The following is a 22,396-nucleotide window of genomic DNA, read 5'->3' on the forward strand; positions in this document are numbered from 1 at the left end:
GTGCGCGCATGCGCTAGCTAGCAGTGGGGAGGGGCGGGGGTACAAGGTCTTAAGCCGACTCTGCGCTGAGCGAGCTGGATGTTGGGCTCCATCCCATGACCTTGAGATCAGGACCTGAGCTGAAACCAAGAGTTAGACACTTGACTGCGCCCCGCGCACCACAAAGTGGCCCCAAAACCTAATGCAGTTTTAATTTCTAAAACTGCAGAGTATATGTTACAAACTTATAAAAAACATTAAGAATTTCTTTTAGAATAACTTAGTTTTGTGAATTTTGAGTAATACATTTTTAATTTTAGTGTTTTACTTCCATCTCTTTGAACTTGGCAAATACTGAAGTAAAAAACTAAAAATGTGTTATTCAAAATAGCTTTCCTTGAAGTTTTACTCGAGTTTTACGAAATTACCAACTTTGTAATTCTGGGTACATACGTGGAATATCCTTAAAGAAAACCTCCCACACACATACTATTATAAAACTGTTGTTCCAACTAATAAGAAATTCAGGTTTGAAGCAAAGATGGCTTAGAGGTTTGGGGATTTCTGTGCCTGTTAGGCCAACTCCTCTTGTTTTAGGAAATGAGATATGACTAACTCTTATCCTAGAGCACTACAGGTGATTCTTAGTAATTATATAATGTGAAAAAAATAAGTAAACTTCCAAGAATTCGCATTTGATTAGTGAGATTTATTCCTGATAGCTTCACTTTGTCCTGTGCTGCTGTTTTTACTCACATAAAAAATCATGTTCATTGTAAATGCAAGGAAGGGTTTGGTTAAGCACAATAGCCTATGAGCTCCTTGCTATTTAGATAACATCAAGGCTGAGGCATGCACTGTGGAATTGGGACTTCAGTGTGCTCTCTAGATGTGACTTATTCAATAGTAGCTCTACCAGTGGCACAAGGGTATATCTTCTGAGAACCCATTTAAAGTCAGTGAATTTAAAAATCCTAAATTTTAATATCTTAATCATTTTGAAAACAGTTCAAAAAGAGTCAAAACAATATTTGGCTGAAAATTCTCATCTGAATGGATTTTTATGCTTAGTTTTATTTTTATCAATAGCCAGCTTTTGAAAGTGCTGCTGATACAGCAGTTGGGAAGAATGATGATATAGTGCTTTTGGTAAGAAAAATTTCTTTAATTTGTTTCCTGTGATCTAGAAATTGATTTCATTAAAAAACATACACTGCTGCAAGCTATGATAGTTATATTATGAAAGTTAAATGGATTTTAGAAGTTTGATATTAATGCTTCAAATGTTCTAATTAGATATATGGTAGAATAGCTTAATATGTGTTTTTATCTTTAATAGGCAATATAATTTAAAATATATTTATAGATTTTTATCCTTATAGAGTCATAGAAATATTAGAGGCTTTCTATTATGTACAAGTTTTTAAAATTTATACATTTATAATATATATTTTAAATGTAAGCTGTTGGAATTATTGTCTCATTGGATTTTATTAAAAGTTTATGTGAAAGTCTTGGTGAAGTCTTGATAATTTCCTCTGTGGTATAGTATGCTTAAAGAGAATAATAACTGATGGTTTTTAGAACAACTTTTTATTTAAATTATTTAAATTATTTTTAATGCCTCAACTTTGGTAAAATTTGGTAAGACAATAATTTGCCTTAAAAAGTAAGCTAAATTTTAGAGCAATAACACTTACAAAAAGAGTAATGAGATAAAATGGTCAAGAATTGAATTTATAAGTATGAAAAATAGATTGTTATAGGCGATGTATAATAGCTCCTTTAAAAATTACTGCAGTATTTTTTTGCTGTGGTCACTTTTTAACTCTAGAAGATGAGTTGATAATGTAGCTGTGTTAGACTGAGGTGAGCTCTGTCAAGATCTCTTTGGGGAAAAGGTTTTAAATAATTGTAAGTACATGAAGTTAATGAACACATTGAATATTAACGATAATTTTTCTAAAATTATAAAAACATGCTTATTCATCTAATACATTCTTCATTGAAAAATTAGGATTTACAAAAGTGGGGAAGTACATCTCTATTTCTAGGCAATGGATAAAAGACAAAAGTGAAGAAGAATGAGAGTCAAAACTCAGCAGTAAGAGACTATGGATAATGCCTGGTATATGATGTTGGGTCAGTGGATTTGGGATTTATAGAGGCAGATTTATGGTCTTTGGTGCCAGTAATGAGTATCTTCTGAAAATGTTTTTCTATCTAAAATCTTCAGATGGGTGACTTTTATTTATTTCAGAACATTTTCGGGCGCCTGGGTGGCTCAGTTGGTTAAGCGACTGCCTTTGGCTCACGTCATGATCCTGGAGTCCCGGGATCGAGTCCCGCATCGGGCTCCCTGCTCAGTGGAGAGTCTGCTTCTCCCTCTGACCCTTGCCCCTCTTGTGCTCTCTCTCTCTCTCATTCTCGCTCTCTCAAATAAATAAATAAAATCTTTAAAAAAAATAACATTTTCTATTACAATTTTTACATGTTAAAAAACAGTAGGACGATTAGTATAATAATGAACTCTCATGTACCTACTACACTCAGCTTTTAACTCAGGTGTGGCAGTTACTAACTTGTGGCCATCCCATGACTGATAAAAATGGAGGTTTTTTAATTTTTAAATTTTTTTATTTGGAAGTAAGTTCAAACCTGTAGAAAAGTTGATGTATTGGTGTAAAGTGTTCATTAAGTTCCTTGATGATATTTCTGATGTCTGCAGAATCTGTAGTAATGTCACCTCTTTTATTTCTGATATTGGTAATCTGTGCCTTCTCCCCCCGCCCCCGACTTTTGAGTCTGACTAGAAATAATCACTTTTGTTGATCTCAAAAAAAAAAAAAGCCTTTGGTTTCATTGATTTTTACTACATTTTACTGTTTTTTATTTCATTGATTTCTACTGTGAATTTCTCTTCAGGGCTTACTATGGGTGTAATTTGCTGTTCTTTTTCCACTTTTTTAAGGTTGATGCTGAAGTCATGATTTTAGGCATTTCTTCTCTTCAGATTTTGGAATTTAGTGCTATAAATAATTTCTAAATACTGTTTTAGCTGCATCCCACAAATTTTGATATATCTTCATTTTTTATTCAGTTCAGAATATTTCATAATTTCCCTGTTGATTTCTGACTCATGGATTTTTTTTAGAAGTGTATTTTGTTTCCAGATATTAAGGCTTTTCTACTTACCTTTTTGTTATTGGTTTCTGATTTAATTCCATTGTTTTTAGAACTTAACTTAGTATGACTTGAATCTGTTTTATGTCCTGGAATGTCATCTTTCTTGGTAAATGTTCTGTGCACATGTTAAAAGAATGTATATTTTGGGCGCCTGGGTAGCTCAGTTGGTTAGGCAACTGCTTTTGGCTCAGGTCATGATCCTGGAGTCCCGGGATCGAGTCCCGCATTGGGCTCCCTGCTTAGCGGGGAGTCTGCTTCTCCCTCTGACCCTCACCCCTCTCATTCTCTTTCTCTCAAAAAATAAATAAAATAAAAAAGAAAGAATGTATATTTTGCTGCAGATGAGTAGAGTGTTCTGTAAATATCAGTTGGGACCAAATTGATTGATAATGTTGTTCAGATCTTCTATGTCCTTTGTGTATTTTGAAGATCTGTTAAATATATACATGTATAGGATTATTGTTTTATGTCTATCACGTTGACCCCTTTGTCTTTATGAAATGACTTTATCCCTGGTAATATTCTTTTTTTTTTTTAAAATCCTTGGTAATATTCTTTGCTTTGAAATCTACTTTGCCTGATATTAGTACAGTTATTCCAGCTTTAATTTGAATAGTACTTGCATGGTATATTTTGTTTTAACTTTTAGCCTACTGTGCCTTTATTTTAAGTTGCATTTCTTATAGGCAACATATAATTGTCTGTAGTCTTGCTTTTTTTTTTAAGATTTTATTTATTAGAGAGAGAGAGAGAGAGAGCAGAGGGAGGGGCAAAGGGAAAGGGAGAGACTCTCAAGCAGATTCTCTAATGAGCATGGAGCCCAAGGCAGGGCTGAATCTTACGACCTTGAGATCATGACCTGAGCTGAAATCAAGAGTCAGACACTTAACCAACTGAGCCACCCAGGTGCCCCTGCAGCCTTGCTTTCGAAAAATAAAACTACAATCTCTGCCTTTTAATTACTGTTGAGACCGTTCATATTTAATGTGATTATTGATATTGTTTGGTTTAAATCAGCCATCTTGCTATTTGTTTTCTCTTTGTCTCATCTCTAGTTTCCATTTTCCTCCTTTTTTTTTTTGCCTGTTACAACAGTTTAGTATTTTTTATGGTTCCATTTAATCATCCTTGTTGATTTTTTTAGTTGTGACTCTGTTTTATTTGAATGGTTACATTAGAGTTAATAGTGTACATTTCTAACTTACTAAAGTTTACCTGCAAGTAATACTAAACTCATTCACATATAGTATAAGATCCTTAAAAGAGTATACTTCCATTTCTTCGTGCTGTTTTTACTACTGTTATGTATATTTACCCACATATATACCATGTCTGATGCCTTTCATTCCTTCGTGGAGATCCATATTTCCATTTCCATTTTTCTACCTGAGGACTTCCTTTAACATTTTCTTTTTATGGTGTAGGTTTGCTCATGATGATTTTTTTTTTCAGGTTTTGTGTCTAAAAAAGTCTTTATTTCACCTTTGATTTTGGAAGATATTTTTGCTGGGTATAGAATTCTCTGAATATTTTTTTCTCAGTGCTTCAAAGATGTTGCTCAGCTGTTCTCACCTGCATTATTTTTAGCAAGAAATCTGATGTCATTCTTACCTATCTTCCTTTGTATATGTAACACATCATTTCCTCTGGCTCCTTTTAAGATATTTTTCATCACTGCCTTTTGTTTTTGAAAGATTTTATTTACTTGACAGAGAGAGCACAAACGGGGAGCTGCAGGCAAAGGGAGAGGGAGAAGCAGGCTCCCCGCTGAGCAGAGAGCCCAGTGTGGAACTCCATCTCAGGACCCTGGGATCATGACCTGAGCCAAAGGCAGACACTTAACCGACTGAGCCACCTAGGCGCCCTTCATCACTGCTTTTGAGCTGTTTGATAATGACATGCCTTGGTGTAATTTTTCATTGTTCATTTGCTTAGTATTGGACGTTTTGGATCTGTAGGCTTATAGGGTTTTTCATCTTATTTGGAAAAATTTTGGCCATTATATCATCACATATTTTTGGTCCTTCCTAACTTACATGTATATTAGGGTACTTGAAGTTGTCTCATGGTGTACTGATGTTGTTATGTGCTTTTCTCCCTTTTAGTCTTTTTTTCTGTTCATTTTTCTTTTTTTTTTTTAAAGATTTTATTTATTTATTTGAGAGAGAGAATGAGATAGAGAGAGCATGAGAGAGGGGAGGGTCAGAGGGAGAAGCCGACTCACTGCTGAGCAGGGAGCCTGACGCGGGACTCGATCCCGGGACTCCAGGATCATGACCTGAGCCGAAGGCAGTTGCTTAACCAACTGAGCCACCCAGGTGCCCTCTGTTCATTTTTCATTTTGAATATTTCTGTTATTTTGTCTTCAGGTTCATTAATTTTTCTTCTGCCATATTTAATCTGTTAATCTCATCTAGTAAATTTTTTGTCTCAGATACTGTACTTTTATAGTCAAGTTGGTTTTTTTTATATCTTTCATGTCTGTACTGAATGTGTTCAGTCTCTCCTCTTGCTTTTTGAACATACGGACTACAGTTACAACAGCTGTTTTAATGTCCTTGTTGACCAGTTTTATTATTTGTGTCAGTTTTTGGTCTTTTCCTACTGATTAATTTTTCTCATTATGGGTTTTCTCTTCATACCTTTTAAGTTTTAATTGGATGTCAGATATTGTTACTTAATTGGGACTAGATATTTTGTGTTCTTATAAATTCCTTGAGCTTTATTTTGTGAAGCTGTTATTTGGGAACAATTTATTATTTCAATTTTTTTTTAAGATTTTATTTATTGGCACAGCTGGGTGGCTCAGTTGGTTAAGCATCTGCCTTTGCCTCAGGTCATGATCCCAGGGTCCTAGGCTTGAGTCCCGCATTGGTCTCCTTGCTCAGCAGGGAGCCTGCTTCTCCCTCTGCCCTCCCACTCCCCCTGGTTGTGCTTCCCCACCCTCTGACAAATAAATAAAATCTTTTTTTTTAAGATTTTATTTATTTATTTGAGAGAGAGAGTACATGAGAGGGGGGAAGGTCAGAGGGAGAAGCAGACTCCCTGCCGGGCAGGGAGCCCGATGCAGGACTCGATCCTGGGACTCCAGGATCATGACCTGAGCTAAAGGCAGTCGCTTAACCAACTGAGCCACCCAGGTGCCTCAATAAATAAAATCTTAAAAAAAAAAAGATTTTATTTATTTGAGAGAAAGAGAGAGAGCACACATTCTCGGGGAGAGGCAAAAGGAGAGCGAGAAGCAGATCCCCCATGGAGCAGGGAGCCCAACACAGGGCTGGATCCCAGAACCCTGGGATCATGACCTGAGCCAAAGGCAGCTGCTTAACTGACTGAGCCACCCAGGCCACCCCTATTATTTCATGTCTTAAGAGTTTTGTTATGTAGGACCAGAGTAGCTTTTAGCTTAGGGCTAATTTGATCCCACTACTGAAGCAACACCCCTCTGAGCGCTCTTCCTGAATCCTTGTGATTAATGAGGTTTTCCACTGTGGGTTGGTAGGAAGGAACAGGCATTCTTCTCAGCTCTGTGTAAGCCCTGATGAGTTTTTCCTCTTAATCCTTTTGGTTGGTGCTTTCTCTGGCCTTCAATAGTTTCCTCACACACGTGCGCTGAGGTACTCAGCTGGAGACTTGAGGGGGACCATCTGGATATTTTCGGTGTTCTTTCTCTGTACCAATGTCTTTACTGATAATCTGCCTTGCAGACCTGTCTACTTTGGTGTCTCCCCAGACTCAGTCAACAATAGCTGATCTTTTCTGCAGGGAAAGAGGTTGGGCTTGCTCATTCTCCCAGTAGTCTATAGCAGTAGGTAATGGCTCTTGAGAATAACTGCCACCTCAAGTCATATTGATTTGATGAATCAGGCTTACCATGGTGGATTGACTCCAGTAATATGCTTCATAGCTGTAATACTCCCCTAGACTGAGAAGCAATTTTTACTAAATTCCTCACAGGGTTTTGTACGATGATGTGGCTTATTTTGGGGATGTTGGACCAGATACCTCTAAGACTTCATTTCCAAGATGGCGTGTGTGTGTGTGTGTGTGTGTGTGTGTGTGTGTGTGTGTGTGTGTGTGTGATATGTTACATATAATGTATTATTAATATACATAATATATGTAACATAACTTACATATTACACACACACACACGTATATGTAATCAAAGTTTTGTGTTTTATTTCTGTAGAAATGCCACTCAGCCCTAACCCCTATCTCCAGGGCTACCAGAAGGTACAGAAGCTTCGAGTGCTTGTGCAGGAAGCATCAGTATTTTTTACTGGTCATTTTGTTGATGATATAAATCAAGAGATTTCAGTACTCTTATATATGGATTTGTTTAAAAACATTCTTTTTATTAAAGATTCTATTTATTTTTTTAAAGATTTATTTATTTGAGAGAGAGAGAGAATGAGAGAGAGAGAGCACAAGAGGGAAGAGGGTCAGAGGGAGAAGCAGACTCCCTGCCGAGCAGGGAGCCCAATGTGGGACTCGATCCCGGGACTCCAGGATCATGACCTGAGCCGAAGGCAGTTGCTTAACCAACTGAGCCACCCAGGTGCCCAAGATTCTATTTATTTATTAGTGAGAGAGAGAAAGCACAAGTAGGGGGAGCGGCAGGCAGAGGGAGAAGCAGGCTCCTCTCTGAGCAGGGAACCCGATGTGAGACTCAATCCCAGGACCCCAAGATCACGACCTGAGCCAAAGGCAGACGCTTAACCGACTGAGCCACCCAGGCGTCCCTAGATTTGTTTAAAATTCTGCAATTGGTTTTACTTGGCTATTTAACTCATTTCATGTAAACCTTAAATAACTATGGCTATCTTAGCACAAAATCTTCCTTACTTCATTTATTCAACAACTACTTTCTGAGTGTCTGTCATGTGTCAGACCTGTGCTACATACTGGATAGACAAGTAGAAAGATGGCATCTGGAATGAGAGCAGTGTAATATTCCCACTGTGTTCTGCAGAGATCAGCCTAGCCTACAGCAGTGGCTATTTGGTCTCAGACTTTTATTTTTTTTTAAATCAGATAATGTGGGTTTTTTTTTTTTTTATATTTCAGCTTTGTTCCTTTTTTTTTTTAAAGATTTTATTTATTTATTTGAGAGAGAGAGAATGAGAGATAGAGAGCACGAGAGGGAAGAGGGTCAGAGGGAGAAGCCGACTCCCCGCCGAGCAGGGAGCCCGATGCGGGACTCGATCCCGGGACTCCAGGATCATGACTGAGCCGAAGGCAGTCGCTTAACCAACTGAGCCACCCAGGTGCCCCTGGTCTCAGACATTTTTATAACCTTGAAAATTATTGTGACCTCTGAAGAGCTTTTGTTTATGTGAGTTATATCTGTTGATACCATATTAATTAAAACTGATATATCTTTAAGCATATTAACTCAATATTAATAAAGCATAACAGTAATAAGCTTATTACAGATTAAATAATACTTTTCTGAAAAATACCTATTTTCCAAAAACAACAAAGATCACAAGGAAACTGGCATTGTTTTACATTTTGCAAATCTCTTTAATGTGTGGCTGAATGTCTAATATTTGAAGCTAGCATCTTTTTAAAAGGATTTTATTTATTTATTTGAGAGAGAGAGAAAGTGTGAGTGAGAGAGCGCACAAGCCAGGGTGGGGAGAGGCAGAGGGAAAAACAGACTCAGGGAGCCTGATGTGGGGCTCCATCCCAGGACCCTAGGATCATGACCTGAGCCGAAGGCAGACGCTTAATGAACTGAGCCACCGAGGCGCCCCTCCCGTCTCCTTTTTTTTAATACAGGAAAAAAATTTGTCAATGAGCTCAATGAATTTTCTCCTAGACAAGCATCATGGGTAGTCAAACAATTAGAAGATTGCTTAGTGGACTTGGAATAGAATGGGGGAGTGATCTCTAATAAGGGTACACCTGCTTTAGGAATTGACTCTTGGCCAGGGATTACCATTCATGTAAAAGGTGCTCAGTAAATATTTGTTGGATGATTAATTTAATAATCATGGAGAGGTTTTGGGGTTGGTTTCACTGCTGGTGCTTTACCTTTTCACTATACTTCAAGCAATAAATTGAGTTGTGTGAAGAACTTTTACCTCAAGATGGTTAAACTAGATTTGTTATCTGAGTCTGGGGAATGAAAAGGGAAGATTATGTAGTAGTTTCTCGCAGAACTTAAATTGTTTTGTACCAAGGCTATTGCTAGTATAAGTTAATTGATGAAGTATGCCAGGTTTTGTGATGGTATATATCAGAACTAGCACACTATTGAAAATGTAATTAAAACCAGTCAGCACTTTAGTGAGTACTTAAATATCAGTTAAACTTTGATACATATATCACAACAAAGTCTTACAGTATGAAGTTATATAGTCTACTAAGATACAACAGAATTCCCTAATATTTGTTCTTCTTTCCCGTCAGTTGTCTTCAACTGTTCTGAAGCACAAGACCTATCAAACCACTGTAGATATGGACAAAGAAGAAAGGAAGACTATCAACCAGGGTCAAGAAGATGAAATGGTAACCGGTTTTTATAACTTATTTGTCAAGTGTGAAGAATTTATCTTTGTAATTTGTTACTCCAGGGAAGTAGAAAAGTACACAAAACAACAACAAAACACTAAATCAATGTGCTTTCCTCATCCCAACTGCATTTTTGAATTGGGATTATGTAACATCTCTATTTGTTGGTTTTAGTATAATTCCTGTTTGAACTGTAATACTTAGAGGAGAGTAGTATGCTTCATTTTTATTTGACAATTTAAGAAGTTATGTTAGTTAATGTTTTAAATATAATCCCAAATGTAAGATTTCTAATTCTGATTTATAAAAAATGTAAAAAAACCCCCAACTTTTCAGCTCTTTGTGTGTAGAAGGGGGGAGATAAGGTTGTCAGGTATAATATAAGATACCCCATTAAATGTGAATTTCAGATAATCAAGGAATAATTTTTTTATATAAGCATGTCCCCAAATATAGCATAGGGCAAGCAGAATTAATTTTTTATGGAAATTTAAATTTAACTAGGCCCTCTGCATTTTCATTTGCTAAATTTGGTGACCCTTGTGTTATGGTGGGGGAGGCAGTAACTGAAACAGTTGAAATAATTGGCCTCAAGAAGTCAAATTGATCAGTCACAGTCGTATTGAGACAATTAGCTAATCATTTGGGAGAAAAAGTTAAAACTTACTTCATCTAAATGCGGTGTGATATTATGGCTTATGTCCTGGAACAGAAATAAGACAGTGGAAAAACTAGTGAAATTCTAATAGAGACTAGGTTTAGTTAATAGTAATGTACCAGTGTCAATCTCTTGATTTTGACAAATGTACCAAGTTAACAGGGCAAACCAGAGGAAGGGTATACAGGAACTTTCTGCAAATCTAAAATCATTCCAAAATTAAAAGTTTATTTAAAAAAAAAAGCCTACCTTTTATATGATAAGACTGTTAATACTTACCGGGAAAACAAAAAATTTTGGCAGTTACCTCTTCTATCATTTGATATTCAATTGTATGATCACCGTGTCCATGCAGGAGATTTATGGCTATAATTTGTGTCGCTGGAAGCTTGCCATAGTTTCTCTAGGAGTGGTTTGCACTGGTGGCTTTCTCCTCCTCCTCCTCTACTGGATGCCCGAATGGCGGGTGAAGGCGACCTGTATTAGAGCTGCAATTAGAGACTGTGAAGTGGTGCTGCTGAGGACTACTGTAAGTCCTTGTATTTACTGGGAGCTGATTATTCAAAAAGTAATATAATGCTTTTGTGTGTACTTGGTTCAAAATAATATATGAGGAGAATATCACTGATGGATATAATCAGGAATACTAATCCTAAAAGCACTTGTGTTCTAAGTGATAGTGATTAGAATATAAAAGAATCGTAAGGATGATTGTATCAACCCCTTCCTTTTATAATTCTTGATGCACTGAGAGATTAGGTGCTTGTCTTTCAAGGTCACCAAGCCAGTTTGAGGACTGTATCAGATCTGTTACTCACTAGACCAACTGCCTTTCTACTATGTCATATTGCTGCTTCTCTGTTTTTTTTTTTTATCTTAATTGGAAGCATTTTATCAGAGGCTTTAAATTTTTTTCCTTTTTTTTTTAGTTAAAGAAATCGTTTTTATTGAGGTATGGTTGACATATGACGTTTATTAATTTCAGGTATACAACATAATGATTCAATATTTGTGTAGATTGCAGAATAATCACAATAACTGCAGTTAACATCTGTTACCGTACACAGTTAACAGAAATTTTTTTTTCATGTGATGAGAACTTCTAAGATCTATTCTCTTAGCAACTTCAGATATACTCTACAGTATTGTTAACTATAGTCACCGTGCTGTACGTTAGATCCCCTTTTGACCTTTACCCATCTCGCCCTCCCTCAACCCTTACCTCTGGCAACCATTTAATCTGTTGTCTTTATGAGTTCGTTTTGGGGTTTTTTTGTTGCATATATATTTTAATTGAAGTAGAGTTGCCGTAAAATATTATATTAGTTTCAGGTAGACTACATAATGACTTGACATTTATATACATTATAAAATGCTCACCACAGTGAGTGTAGTGACCATCTGTCACCATTCAAAGTTATTATATTACTATATTCCCTGTGCTGTACTTTTCATCCCCATGACCTAATTCTGTTATGCCGGAAGTTTGTACGTTTTTTTCCCTTTCACCTATTTCACCCATTCCTCCTTCCCCCTCCCTTTTGACAACCACCAGTTTGTTTTCTGTCTTTATGAGTCTATTTCTGTTTTTGTTTGTTTTGTTTTTGGTATTTGTTTTGGTTTTTGTTGTAGTATTTGTCTTTTTCCTTTTGACTTATTTCACTTAGCATAATACCATCTAGGTCCATCCAGTTGTTGCAAATGGCAAGATTTTATTCTTTTTTTTTTTTTTAAGAGTTTTTATTTATTTAGAGAGAGAATGGGGGAGAGAGAGAGCACATGAGAGGGAGGAGGGTCAGAGGGAGAAGCAGACTCCCTGCTGAGCAGGGAGCCCGATGCGGGACTCAATCCTGGGACTCCAGGATCATGACCCGAGCCAAAGGCAGTCGCTTAACCAACTGAGCCACCCAGGTGCCCCAAGATTTTATTCTTTTTTATGAATGAGTGGTATTCCATTGTAAATATATACTACATCTTTATCTGTGGATCAGTGGGCACTTAGCTTGCTTCCCTATCTTCTTGGCTCTTGTGAATAATGCTGCAGTAAACATAGGGGTGCATATATCTTTCTGAATTTGTGTTTTTGCTTTCTTTGGGTGAATACCTGCAAGTGGATTACTGGGTCTCTTAGTATTTCTATTTTTAATTTTTTGAGGAACCTCCATATTGTTTTCCTTAGTGGCTGCACCAGTTTGCATTCCTACCAACAGTGCAGCAGGGTTCTCTTTTCTCCACACCTTTACCAGCACGAGTGACTTCTTTTCTTTTTTGATACTAGCCATTCTGACTGCTGCAAGGTGATATCTCACAGTGGTTTTGATTTGCATTTGCCTGATGATTCATGGTATTGAGCATCTTTTGTTACTTGGCCATCTTTATGTCTTTGGAAACAGGTCTATTCCATCCTCTGCCCATTTTTTAATTGTGTTTTTGTTGTTGTTACTGAATTATATGAATTCTTTATATATTCTAGATATTAGCCCCTTATCAGATATATCTTTTACATGTATCTTCTCCCATTCAGTAGGTTGCCTTTTCATTTTGCTGATGGTTTCCTCAGAGGCTTTAATTTCTAGTCTCAGTATGTTGATGGTTAAATTAAGAAATTACTCATGATCTTGCATGGGATATTGTATTAGTGAAGTATGTCATAAAATGGTCAATGGAAAGCATTTATACATCTTCATGAAATGGTTTAACATTTAGTGAGTAGGAAGTGATGCTTTCTCAGAGACAAATCAATAATATGTAAAGAATGGGAATTAAAAGTGTATATAGGCCGTTATGCAATGTACATAATAGACTTTTTATCCCTTTCTGTCTTGTAAGGATGAATTCAGAATGTGGTTTTGTGCAAAAATTCGCTTTCTTTCTCTGGAAACTCACCCATTTTTGAGCCCCAAATCTGTGACTAATAAAGTTTCAAATGGCCATGCTGTTCATCCAGCTGAAAATTTGGCTGAAGAGAATAGGCATGAAATGAGTAAATATTCACAGACTCAGCCACAGCAGGTATTGTGATCTTAATGTCAAAGTTTCTTTGAAAACCAGAATTCTTACATTTTATGCCATCATAGCCTATAATTTTGTGCATGCAGTTATTTTTGTTTGGGATAAATTCATACATATATAAAATATCTATTATTATATATAACACAGTTTAGGTACACTAGAAGAAGCAGATTGAATTTGTATGTGATCACTTTAATTTTAATAGATAATATATTTGTGTTAGTAAACTTAATCATAAACAAGTGATGATAATGCTTTTTGATGTAACGTTTATGTGTGTTCTACAGGTCCGTTTTTTCACCCACCACAGTGTAAAATACTTCTGGAATGATACCCTTCACAATTTTGATTTTTTAAAGTAAGTATTTTTCTTTTGTTTGGATTATATAATGAATGTCTTGAAAATGTTCTAGATAAAAAAGAATTAATTGTAGTGTTACATAAAATCAAAGAGGTATTTATTGCATAACTTTTATTCACTTATTAACAACTCTCTAGTGTTACTTGAATACTTATTAACCATTATAGGATAAATCCTACTTGTAACTTGTACCTTGGCAAAATTTACATTAAAGTTTGAAACAGTATGATTCTCCAAATCCACTCTGAGTCTGAGTTCTTTTCTTTTTGTGGGTTCATCTCAAAGTGAATTTCGAGTACCCTTTATAGCCTGTCAGAATATCTGAATTCTCATTTCCCAACTTGCTGACTGTTCCGTCTATTTGTCCTTGAGGGATGGAGTAATAGACAAATAGAAATTTAACTTTACTGTGTGGATTAAGATTCAGACATTGTCAAATGTGTTAAGCCTTGAGTATGACAAATTGGAGGAATCCCTTAAGCTTTATTTTTTGTGGAGGCTTCAAGTTATGTGAGTATAGATTAATTAGGATTCTATTTTTATTGCTATTGTTAAAGTGATTATTATAAACACTCATTAAGTATCATTACTTGAATGCTGAAGGAATTCTTAATATTAGCAATACAAAGAGAATCACCTTATGAACATTTAAAATATTCATGCCTGGATTTTTTTCCTCAGACACTAAAGAATTGGAATATTCTGGAATAGCCCTGGGCATTTCTACATGCCTAGTTCTGAAGACCATTCCTAATTAAGAACTGTTGCCTTATAGAACACTGCCAGTGACCTGCCATTTTGTTTTTTAAAAAAAGACTTGGAGCTGATCCTTGCTGCTTTTGGAGAAGTTACCAACTAAAGTGGGGAAAAAATGTCAAACCTGTTTGCCATGTGGTGTTTGCCAACTGTAGAAACTTACAGAATTTAAACTTATCCCAATGATAGCTGTTAATTATGGAGCTTAGTTTTTCTAACTGAAAAAAGTAGAAAAGGATTGGAGTTCAGTGATGTACAAGACTCTCTTTAGAGTTCTATGGCCAGTATCTCAGTTAAAATAAGCATAATTAAGACATTTTGGGGGAAAAGTAGATCTGTTGGTTGAATCCAGTTAGAATTGTTACAGATTTTAGGCAATGCCCGTGACTCATAAATTCTGTACTTCTCTCCTAGGTTTATATTAGAACAGGGACAGATTTAGATGCTTTTGTAGAAAGAAAAATCAATGAATAGGATTTCTTAGCATGAAGCTTAAAAAATTGAAGAGGGAAAACTATATAGATAAAAAATTATTTTTAGTTTGGAATTCTCAAGTTAGTCATACTTTAGTTTTATTAGTTTAATTATTAGTTCTTACAGCTTTGGTACAGACTTAAAGGATAATAATATTATTATATAAACTTGAGTATTTAGAGCCATCTTATCATGTGATAGATACATTGGATAATTTAGAATTTTGCATATTTGAGACTTAGAACTTTCATTATTGTTTATCTTAGGAATTTGAGATTTAAAAATTCTCATTCATTATCTCAGTTTTTGTTAAGGGTTTCTATTTGTAAGGAAGTCACGCTTTAAAATCAGGAATATAGAAAAATGAGGCATTAAGACATTTGGATATTTTAAACTTTGTTTAAAGTAAAAACTTTGGATTTATTTAGGGGACTGGATGAAGGTGTTTCTTGTACGTCAATTTATGAAAAGCATAGTGCAGGACTGACAAAAGGGATGCATGCCTACAGGTAATTTTTATCCAACTAAAGTTAGATCTGTTATCAAAATTCCTAAATAAAGTAGTATATATAGTCCACCCTTTTACCATATAGTTGTACATATTAACAGGTATTTATTATAGACATAGTAGTTGACAACTTACTCATGTTTTATTTGGGTAAGACTGTCTCTTGGTTTAAGAATTACAAAAATGTTAAAGCTGAAATTTTGAAGTTGATATCCCTGAAAATATACCATATTTTATCAATTCTGAGGTGCACATTTTCCCACATTTTAACATATTTAAAGGAGGGATGTGTCATATTGGGTGGAGTGTTATCCTTTACTTGAGAGCATTTTTATCTTGATGGCATATAAAATAATGAGTATGTCTTACAATTGATAGCATCTTAGATTTTCTGAAATGTATTGGGAATTGTAAGCATGAGCTAAAAATTTACCACAATGAGTATTTGTAAATTGGAATGCATAATCTTTATCATGTTATTCTTTGCTACAGTATAAAAATATACCAGTGTATTACATATTTTGAGAATAAATGTCATTTTCAGATTAAATTGGCAGTTTTTTTATACTCCTGTAGCATGTTTTTTCAACGGGTTAGGATATTTAAAAAATTAATTCATTCAGACTTAAATGTCATAAAAGGCAAGAATTGCTCATTACTCTTTCATATTGAAAGTACTACCAGGAGTTTAAGTTGGAAGGATTTAAACAAGTTTTTGAAAGCATTTTTTTTTAAAAAGTCAAATGTACAGTTGTTTTTGAAATAAATATTCTTAGTGTAGTATTCTCATTAGAAAAATAGTACAGGACCCCTCAAATATATTTTAGTCTCTTGCAAAAATTAGTTGCAGTTCAAAATTTTTGATTCCTGCCGTGTTCAAGGATGAAAAAGAAGGCGTTTGCAGACATGGTTATTACAGACTAGTGGGAAAGATACTTGTCACACAAAAAGATATGAGGCTATCCAGTATTGACTACTTTGATTTAAGTACTGTAGGTAGAGAATTGAACTGTAGAAGACAAGTATGTAGAAACATGAATGTTTGAGTTCCAGATTTAAGAGCAATCTGTGGTTTGAACCTTATCTAATGAAATGCCATCCCTAAATTATACTATTATTATATAATATAATGTAACACCATTATTATGTTTTCCTGTTATAGAAAATTGCTTTATGGAGTAAATGAAATTACTGTGAAAGTGCCTTCTGTTTTTAAGCTTCTAATTAAGGAGGTAAGACAACATTTGTGATCAATAGAGTTGTCAATTTGAAAAGAGCCATGATTTAAGTAATATATTGTTGGTTTTCTTTTTCTTAGTTTCTGCCTCACTCTTTTTTTTTTAATTGAAATGTAAAGGTAGTAACTCTGGTAGAGAAATAATTTGGGGGCCTAAATTACCTTTTTTTTTTTTAAGATTTTATTTATTTGATAGAGACACAGCGAGAGAGGGAACACAAGCAGGGGAAGTAGCAGAGGGAGAGGGAGAAGCAGACCCTCCGCTGAGCAGGGAGCCCTATGGAGGGCTCGATCCCAGGACCCTGGGATCATGACCTGAGCCGAAGGCAGACGCTTAATAACTGAGCCACCCAGGCGCCCCCTAAATTACCTTTTTATTAATTACCTTATTAATTTGTTTTGCTTTTCTTGTCTGTAGAGTTTTTTTTACTCTCAGTATGTTGCACATGTAAATCTTGCCCTATCTTACAGATGTATACACCTGTCTTTTCTCTTTTCTTCAATTTTTTTAAACAATTTATCATATTTATTCTTAGAAAGTCTAGTTTGTAATATAATTCCATCAGTAACTATCTTTGATCATTAGAAAACCTTTCTGCTGTTCTTTTATCTTTAAAATTGGAGTAAGTTCTTTCAAATTATCTTGTTTAATTTTAAAGTAAAATGGGACTGTATATGTGAAAGTGCTTTGAAAAGCATACAAGCATCAATTTTAAGACATTTGGGGGAAGTTATTGAAATTGGTAGAATATTATGAAATTTGGCTAAACAAAGTCCATTGCCAGGATTCCCTTATCTCTTTTTCTTGTTTAGGTTTTAATCCTTAATTATTTCCATAGAGAATGCAAAACAGTGTAACTTATTATCTCATATTTGTCTTCCCTGTAGACTCCAGTGAACCTTTGACTTATAGGATAATTGGTATTTGGAGTTCATAATAAGTAAACATTTGTTCCATTTAATTAAGAGTTTTATATCCTTTAGTAGCCCAGTAATTATTGGAAGTAAATGTACTTTATTGCTAAAGCAGAGTGAAGAACAGCTAAATACACATATTTTAGCTATTTCTAGCTGAGTCTATATTGGGTTTAGTATGTACCTAAATGGATGCAAATAATTTAAATTAAGCTTATTTAGCCAAATCCTGGTAGGTTAGTGGTAAAAAAGTACTATGCTAACATCTTGCCCTACTTTTTCGGTAGTACATGTTGCCCTAGGGTACTTACAGAGCTTATCCTCTAAATATCTTGTTTTATTTCTTAAAAGATGGAACATCTGTATGGTTATAAATTTGACTTAAAAATCTTGTTTTTTAGGTTCTCAACCCATTTTACATTTTCCAGCTGTTCAGTGTTGTACTATGGAGCACTGATGAATACTATTATTATGCTCTAGCCATTGTGATTATGTCTATAGTGTCAATTGTAAGCTCTCTGTATTCCATTAGAAAGGTAAGTCCAATTTATTATGGCTTTCACAACTGTATTTTGTAGTAACAGTGTAAAGTGTGTAGAATAGTACTTGGTACAAAGTAATACTCAATATAGTTATTCTTTTGGGTTATATGAATATGTATTCCTTTCCCTCTCTTTTCAAGGTGGGGGAAGGTGGATGCTTTTTAGAGTTAAACTACCACTTGATTGCTTAGAGGCCATAGGGTGCTTACCACAGACTAGAATACTGGAGGGTTTATTTTATTGTTTTCAGGACTGTGTCATTAAAGTGCTTCTTATATTGTCTTGAGCTAATCATTGAATAATCTTTGAATCTTTTAGTCTTGACATTTTTAATGGCAGAGTAATATGCATTTACCATATTAACTTACCTTATTTTATGGCACCCTTGCTTTTTAATGTCTTGAAGAGTGGGTTTATATTAGCTAGTTTTTAAATTTTTTTTTTTTTATTTCAGCAATATATTATGTTGCATGACATGGTGGCAGCTCACAGTACTGTGAGAGTTTCGGTTTGCAGAGTGAATGAAGGTAAGTACTTAAGGTAACTCTTGGAAAAATAAACCAAATAAGATACCCATTAAGCACTAATAACTAAAGCAAGACTAATATACATATACATTCATTTTTTTTTAAAGATTTTATTTATTTGAGAGAGAGCGTGTGTGTGTGTGTGTGCATGAGTGGGGGGAGGGGCAGAGGAAGAGGGAAAGAGACTCGCTGAGCGGGCAGCCCCATGTGGGGCTGGATCCCAGGATCCCAAGATAACGACTTGAGCCAAAGTCAGACGCTTAACTGACTTGAGTCACCCAGGCCCCCTTGCACCCCTATACATTCATTTTTTAAGAAGTAAAAATAGGTGTTTGGATTGTACTGCTTTCTGCGATTGTAACTGATTCATTCCTGTAAAATGGTATTTTTATTTCTTACTATGTGACAGGTACTATGGTTGGCTCTTGAGATGGAGTGGTTACGAGATGGACACAGTGCTTGTCATCATTGGACTTCAGTCTAGGTGGAAAGGCATAGTAACAAAGTGTGACAAATGCTATGATTAGGAGAGGTCAGAGAATTTAGATATTAGAGCTCCTTTACTATAGGTGTCAGAGATGGCTTCTTGGAGAAAGTATTTTTAAGTGGTTGAATTAGTCAGATAAGAGGTAGGTGGGGGGGGGCAGTGAGAGAGGGAGAGAAAAGAGTTTTAACTGCCCAGTCTTCTGGAAATGAGAGGGAGCTCAGTCATTGTAATAACTGAAAGGAATTCAGTGTGCCAGATGCAGCAGCTAGATGATGGACAGCCATCTAAGGCATATTAAGGAATTTGACCTCATTCCAAAAGGCAATGGAAAGCCATTGAAGGGTGGTGTTTGCCTTTTTGCAAAAATCATTCTGGCTGTTGTGTTCAGATGGGTTTAGAGGAGATTAATGTTGAAGGCATGAAATGGATCAAGGTGAAGGTTGTGGAGATGGAGAGAAATGAGATGGGGCTGAAAGATACTTAAATGTGGGCATTGAACAGGATTTAATAATTGATTGGATGTGAGGTGATAGAGCAGTGTCAGGCTTGAGGGATGGGCATCGGTGCCATTTAATTAAATGAGGAACACTGGAGGAGAAGCAGTATTGTAGGAAAGGGTAATGTTTTGGACACGTTAGTCTGGTGTGGTATTGAAGAGGTGGTAAAGGACATAAAGGAGAGACAACACAACAGCATGGGCCTTGGAGGCAATAGCCATTTTGATTGATTGAGAATACTAAATTGGTCTCCATTCTCTTGGCTCAGTACACTACATCCAAGCATAAACACAGTTTGGCCTGGCAGGTGCTTCCTTCTCAGTGCTTCCTGGTCACTTGCTGCTTTAGTTGGGAGTATCTCTCTTCTCTGTTGGTGCTCATCCTCTTACTGGTCTGCTGCTGCTGAAGGCACTGGGGATGCCAGGACATTGCATTCAATTCGTGTCTTCCTTACCCCTTTGTAAAGTCCTAACAAGTCATTGGTATTTTGTTTCTTGGTATACCTGAGAGGAGTAGACTTTCAAGTGGCATTAAAGTTTTGAAAGAGTCAAAGTTTATTTAAAATGAAAAGTATTATACCTAGTTTGTGCTTAATATCATTAGAATTCTTTAGAAGTTGTTTCTTCATAGGTTAAAGGAAAAGAAAGGGAAAGAGTTTTTGTCCTACAGACTAACATCACAAATAATAGTTTTCTCTTTACTTACCAACTACCAGAACTCTCTTCTGAGCATAGTATTAAACCTAAGGGAGGGAAAGAATGAGAGTCTAAATGGAAGGTAGTCTTAAAGAAAAACCTCCTTTTGGGAAAACCTTTTTAAAAAGTGTTTAGCTAAATTGAATATAATGTACAAATTTCTAAGGAAATAATGAACCAGGTAAAATATTGCAATGTTTATTTTGTAAATTTATTTAAAATAGATCTAAAGTATTAGGACTGTCTTAGGAATACTGAGAAGGATTGAAATGTTACGAGTTATAAATAGTGCCAGGGAGAAAAAGGGTGGTGTAAAAAAATTGCTGTTAAAAAAGAAAATACACTGGGGTGCCTGGGTGGCTCCATTGGTTAAGTGTCTGCCTTCAGCTCAGATCATGATCTCGGGATCCTGGGATCGAGCCCGGTGTGAGCCTGCTTCTCCCTTTCCCTCTGTTCCTCCCCCCACCATTCATGCTTTCTTTCTCAAGTAAATAAAATAATAATAAAAAAAATACACTAAAATTTTCAATGCTTTCTCTGTTTCCAAGGAGTTCTAGAAATCTGAGCTTATTTACCTATTGCAGGGGATCTCATGTGTGGACTTACTGTTTTGTAAGAGGGCTGTTGTACTGAGTATTGAAGTCCAGCCACCTGTTTGGTCAGAAGGGCCTTGGCATCACGTGTGTGCAGTTGGCATCCTATCAGGGACAAACTGCCTGACATACTTAAACACCATGCTTTGTTACCCTAAGGCATAATAATCTTATTTGTTTTATTTTCATGTATTGAGATTGTCCTATTTAACTACATTATATTTCTGACTTAGTATTGAGGTCAGGTGACCTTCAGGCAAATCTTTTATTTACTCTTTTTATTTCAAGTTAAAGAATATTCAGACTTCTCTTTTTCTTTCTTTAAATCCAGAAATAGAAGAGATCTTTTCTACAGACCTTGTGCCAGGAGATGTTATGGTCATTCCATTGAATGGGACAGTCATGCCTTGTGATGCCGTTCTTATTAATGGTACTTGCATTGTAAATGAAAGCATGTTAACAGGTAAACTAAATGAGTAAAAATCAGATCAGTTGTTTTTAATGATACTAAGATCTAAGTAGTTACTGATTAAACTATTTAAAAACTATCTAGTATCTATAACTATAAAACTGTATTGCTTGTATTTACTCATGAATGTCATGAATGTGATGGATAATGAAGATTTTTTTTTTTTTATTTTGAGGGGACCAAATTCTGCATTATACCCAGTTGTGATACTAAATCATTATGCTGGTGTTCACTACATTTTGTGGCATACTTCTTTTGACATGAGGAAATATTTTATAGTAAGAGAAGAGGAAATAAGTCCTTTGCCTGCAGAGAATGGCAGCATATTTACTTCCCTATTTGATGTGTAAAAAGTGGGAATAAAGATTTTATATTTTCCTTAAACTGGGGGGAAGTAGACTTTGAAATGACTTCCCTTTGGAAATTCATAATCTGAAGGTAGAGTTTGATACCTTTTTATCACGTTTTCTTTATTTTTTGTCAGAGTCAATCTGGAAAGAAGTGATTGCTATGTTTTTAAACTGTTAAGAGTCTTCTCTTAAAACACAGTCACACAAATATCCCCACATACTTGCCACCTTTGAAACAAGAAATGTGAATGCTACAGAGAATTAAAATTTAATGTTGAAGAGAGTTTGGCAGTTTGTTGTTGAGAGAACTATCATACTACTTATTTTCTCCACTCCCTTTCCTAGATGCCTTTTGTCTTTCTTCTGTGTGTGTGTGTGTGTGCGCGCGCGTGTGTGTGGATAGTGGGGGTTAGGAGTATTTCTTCACATCTCTGTGCTTGAGGTTGCAGAGTACTTTCCAGTTCAGTTTTTGGGGATAAGTGAACAGATGCTGGGGCTGTGGCAGCTACCTGGTCTTTTTATCTGAAATTTGACAAAATCATTTCCAGATTATTACCTTGACTCATAACTCACTTTCAGGACTTATTGTGAGAGACAAGACTTGATATTTTGGGGCAAGGAAATCGGT

General features: G+C 35.6%; 1 protein-coding gene across 2 annotated transcripts in view; it reads left to right on the forward strand.

Moving 5' to 3' along the window:
• The window catches only part of ATP13A3 (ATPase 13A3), a 94,409-nt gene that overhangs the window by 18,505 nt on the left and 53,508 nt on the right, over window positions 1-22,396 (forward strand). For both annotated transcript variants that reach the window (XM_028100971.2, XM_028100974.2), the window contains exons 3-11: window positions 9,586-9,684; window positions 10,701-10,874; window positions 13,175-13,357; window positions 13,645-13,715; window positions 15,377-15,457; window positions 16,619-16,688; window positions 18,010-18,144; window positions 18,605-18,677; window positions 21,281-21,412. In XM_028100971.2, the coding sequence (XP_027956772.1) occupies window positions 9,634-9,684; window positions 10,701-10,874; window positions 13,175-13,357; window positions 13,645-13,715; window positions 15,377-15,457; window positions 16,619-16,688; window positions 18,010-18,144; window positions 18,605-18,677; window positions 21,281-21,412 (970 nt within the window). In that variant the 5' untranslated portion in view covers window positions 9,586-9,633. The remainder of the gene's footprint in view (window positions 1-9,585; window positions 9,685-10,700; window positions 10,875-13,174; window positions 13,358-13,644; window positions 13,716-15,376; window positions 15,458-16,618; window positions 16,689-18,009; window positions 18,145-18,604; window positions 18,678-21,280; window positions 21,413-22,396) is intronic.

This window comes from Eumetopias jubatus, unplaced genomic scaffold (assembly GCF_037043125.1).
Source record: "Eumetopias jubatus isolate StellerSeaLion01/CBP00866 unplaced genomic scaffold, mEumJub1_p1.0 scaffold_1, whole genome shotgun sequence".
Taxonomy (NCBI): Eukaryota; Metazoa; Chordata; class Mammalia; order Carnivora; family Otariidae; genus Eumetopias; species Eumetopias jubatus.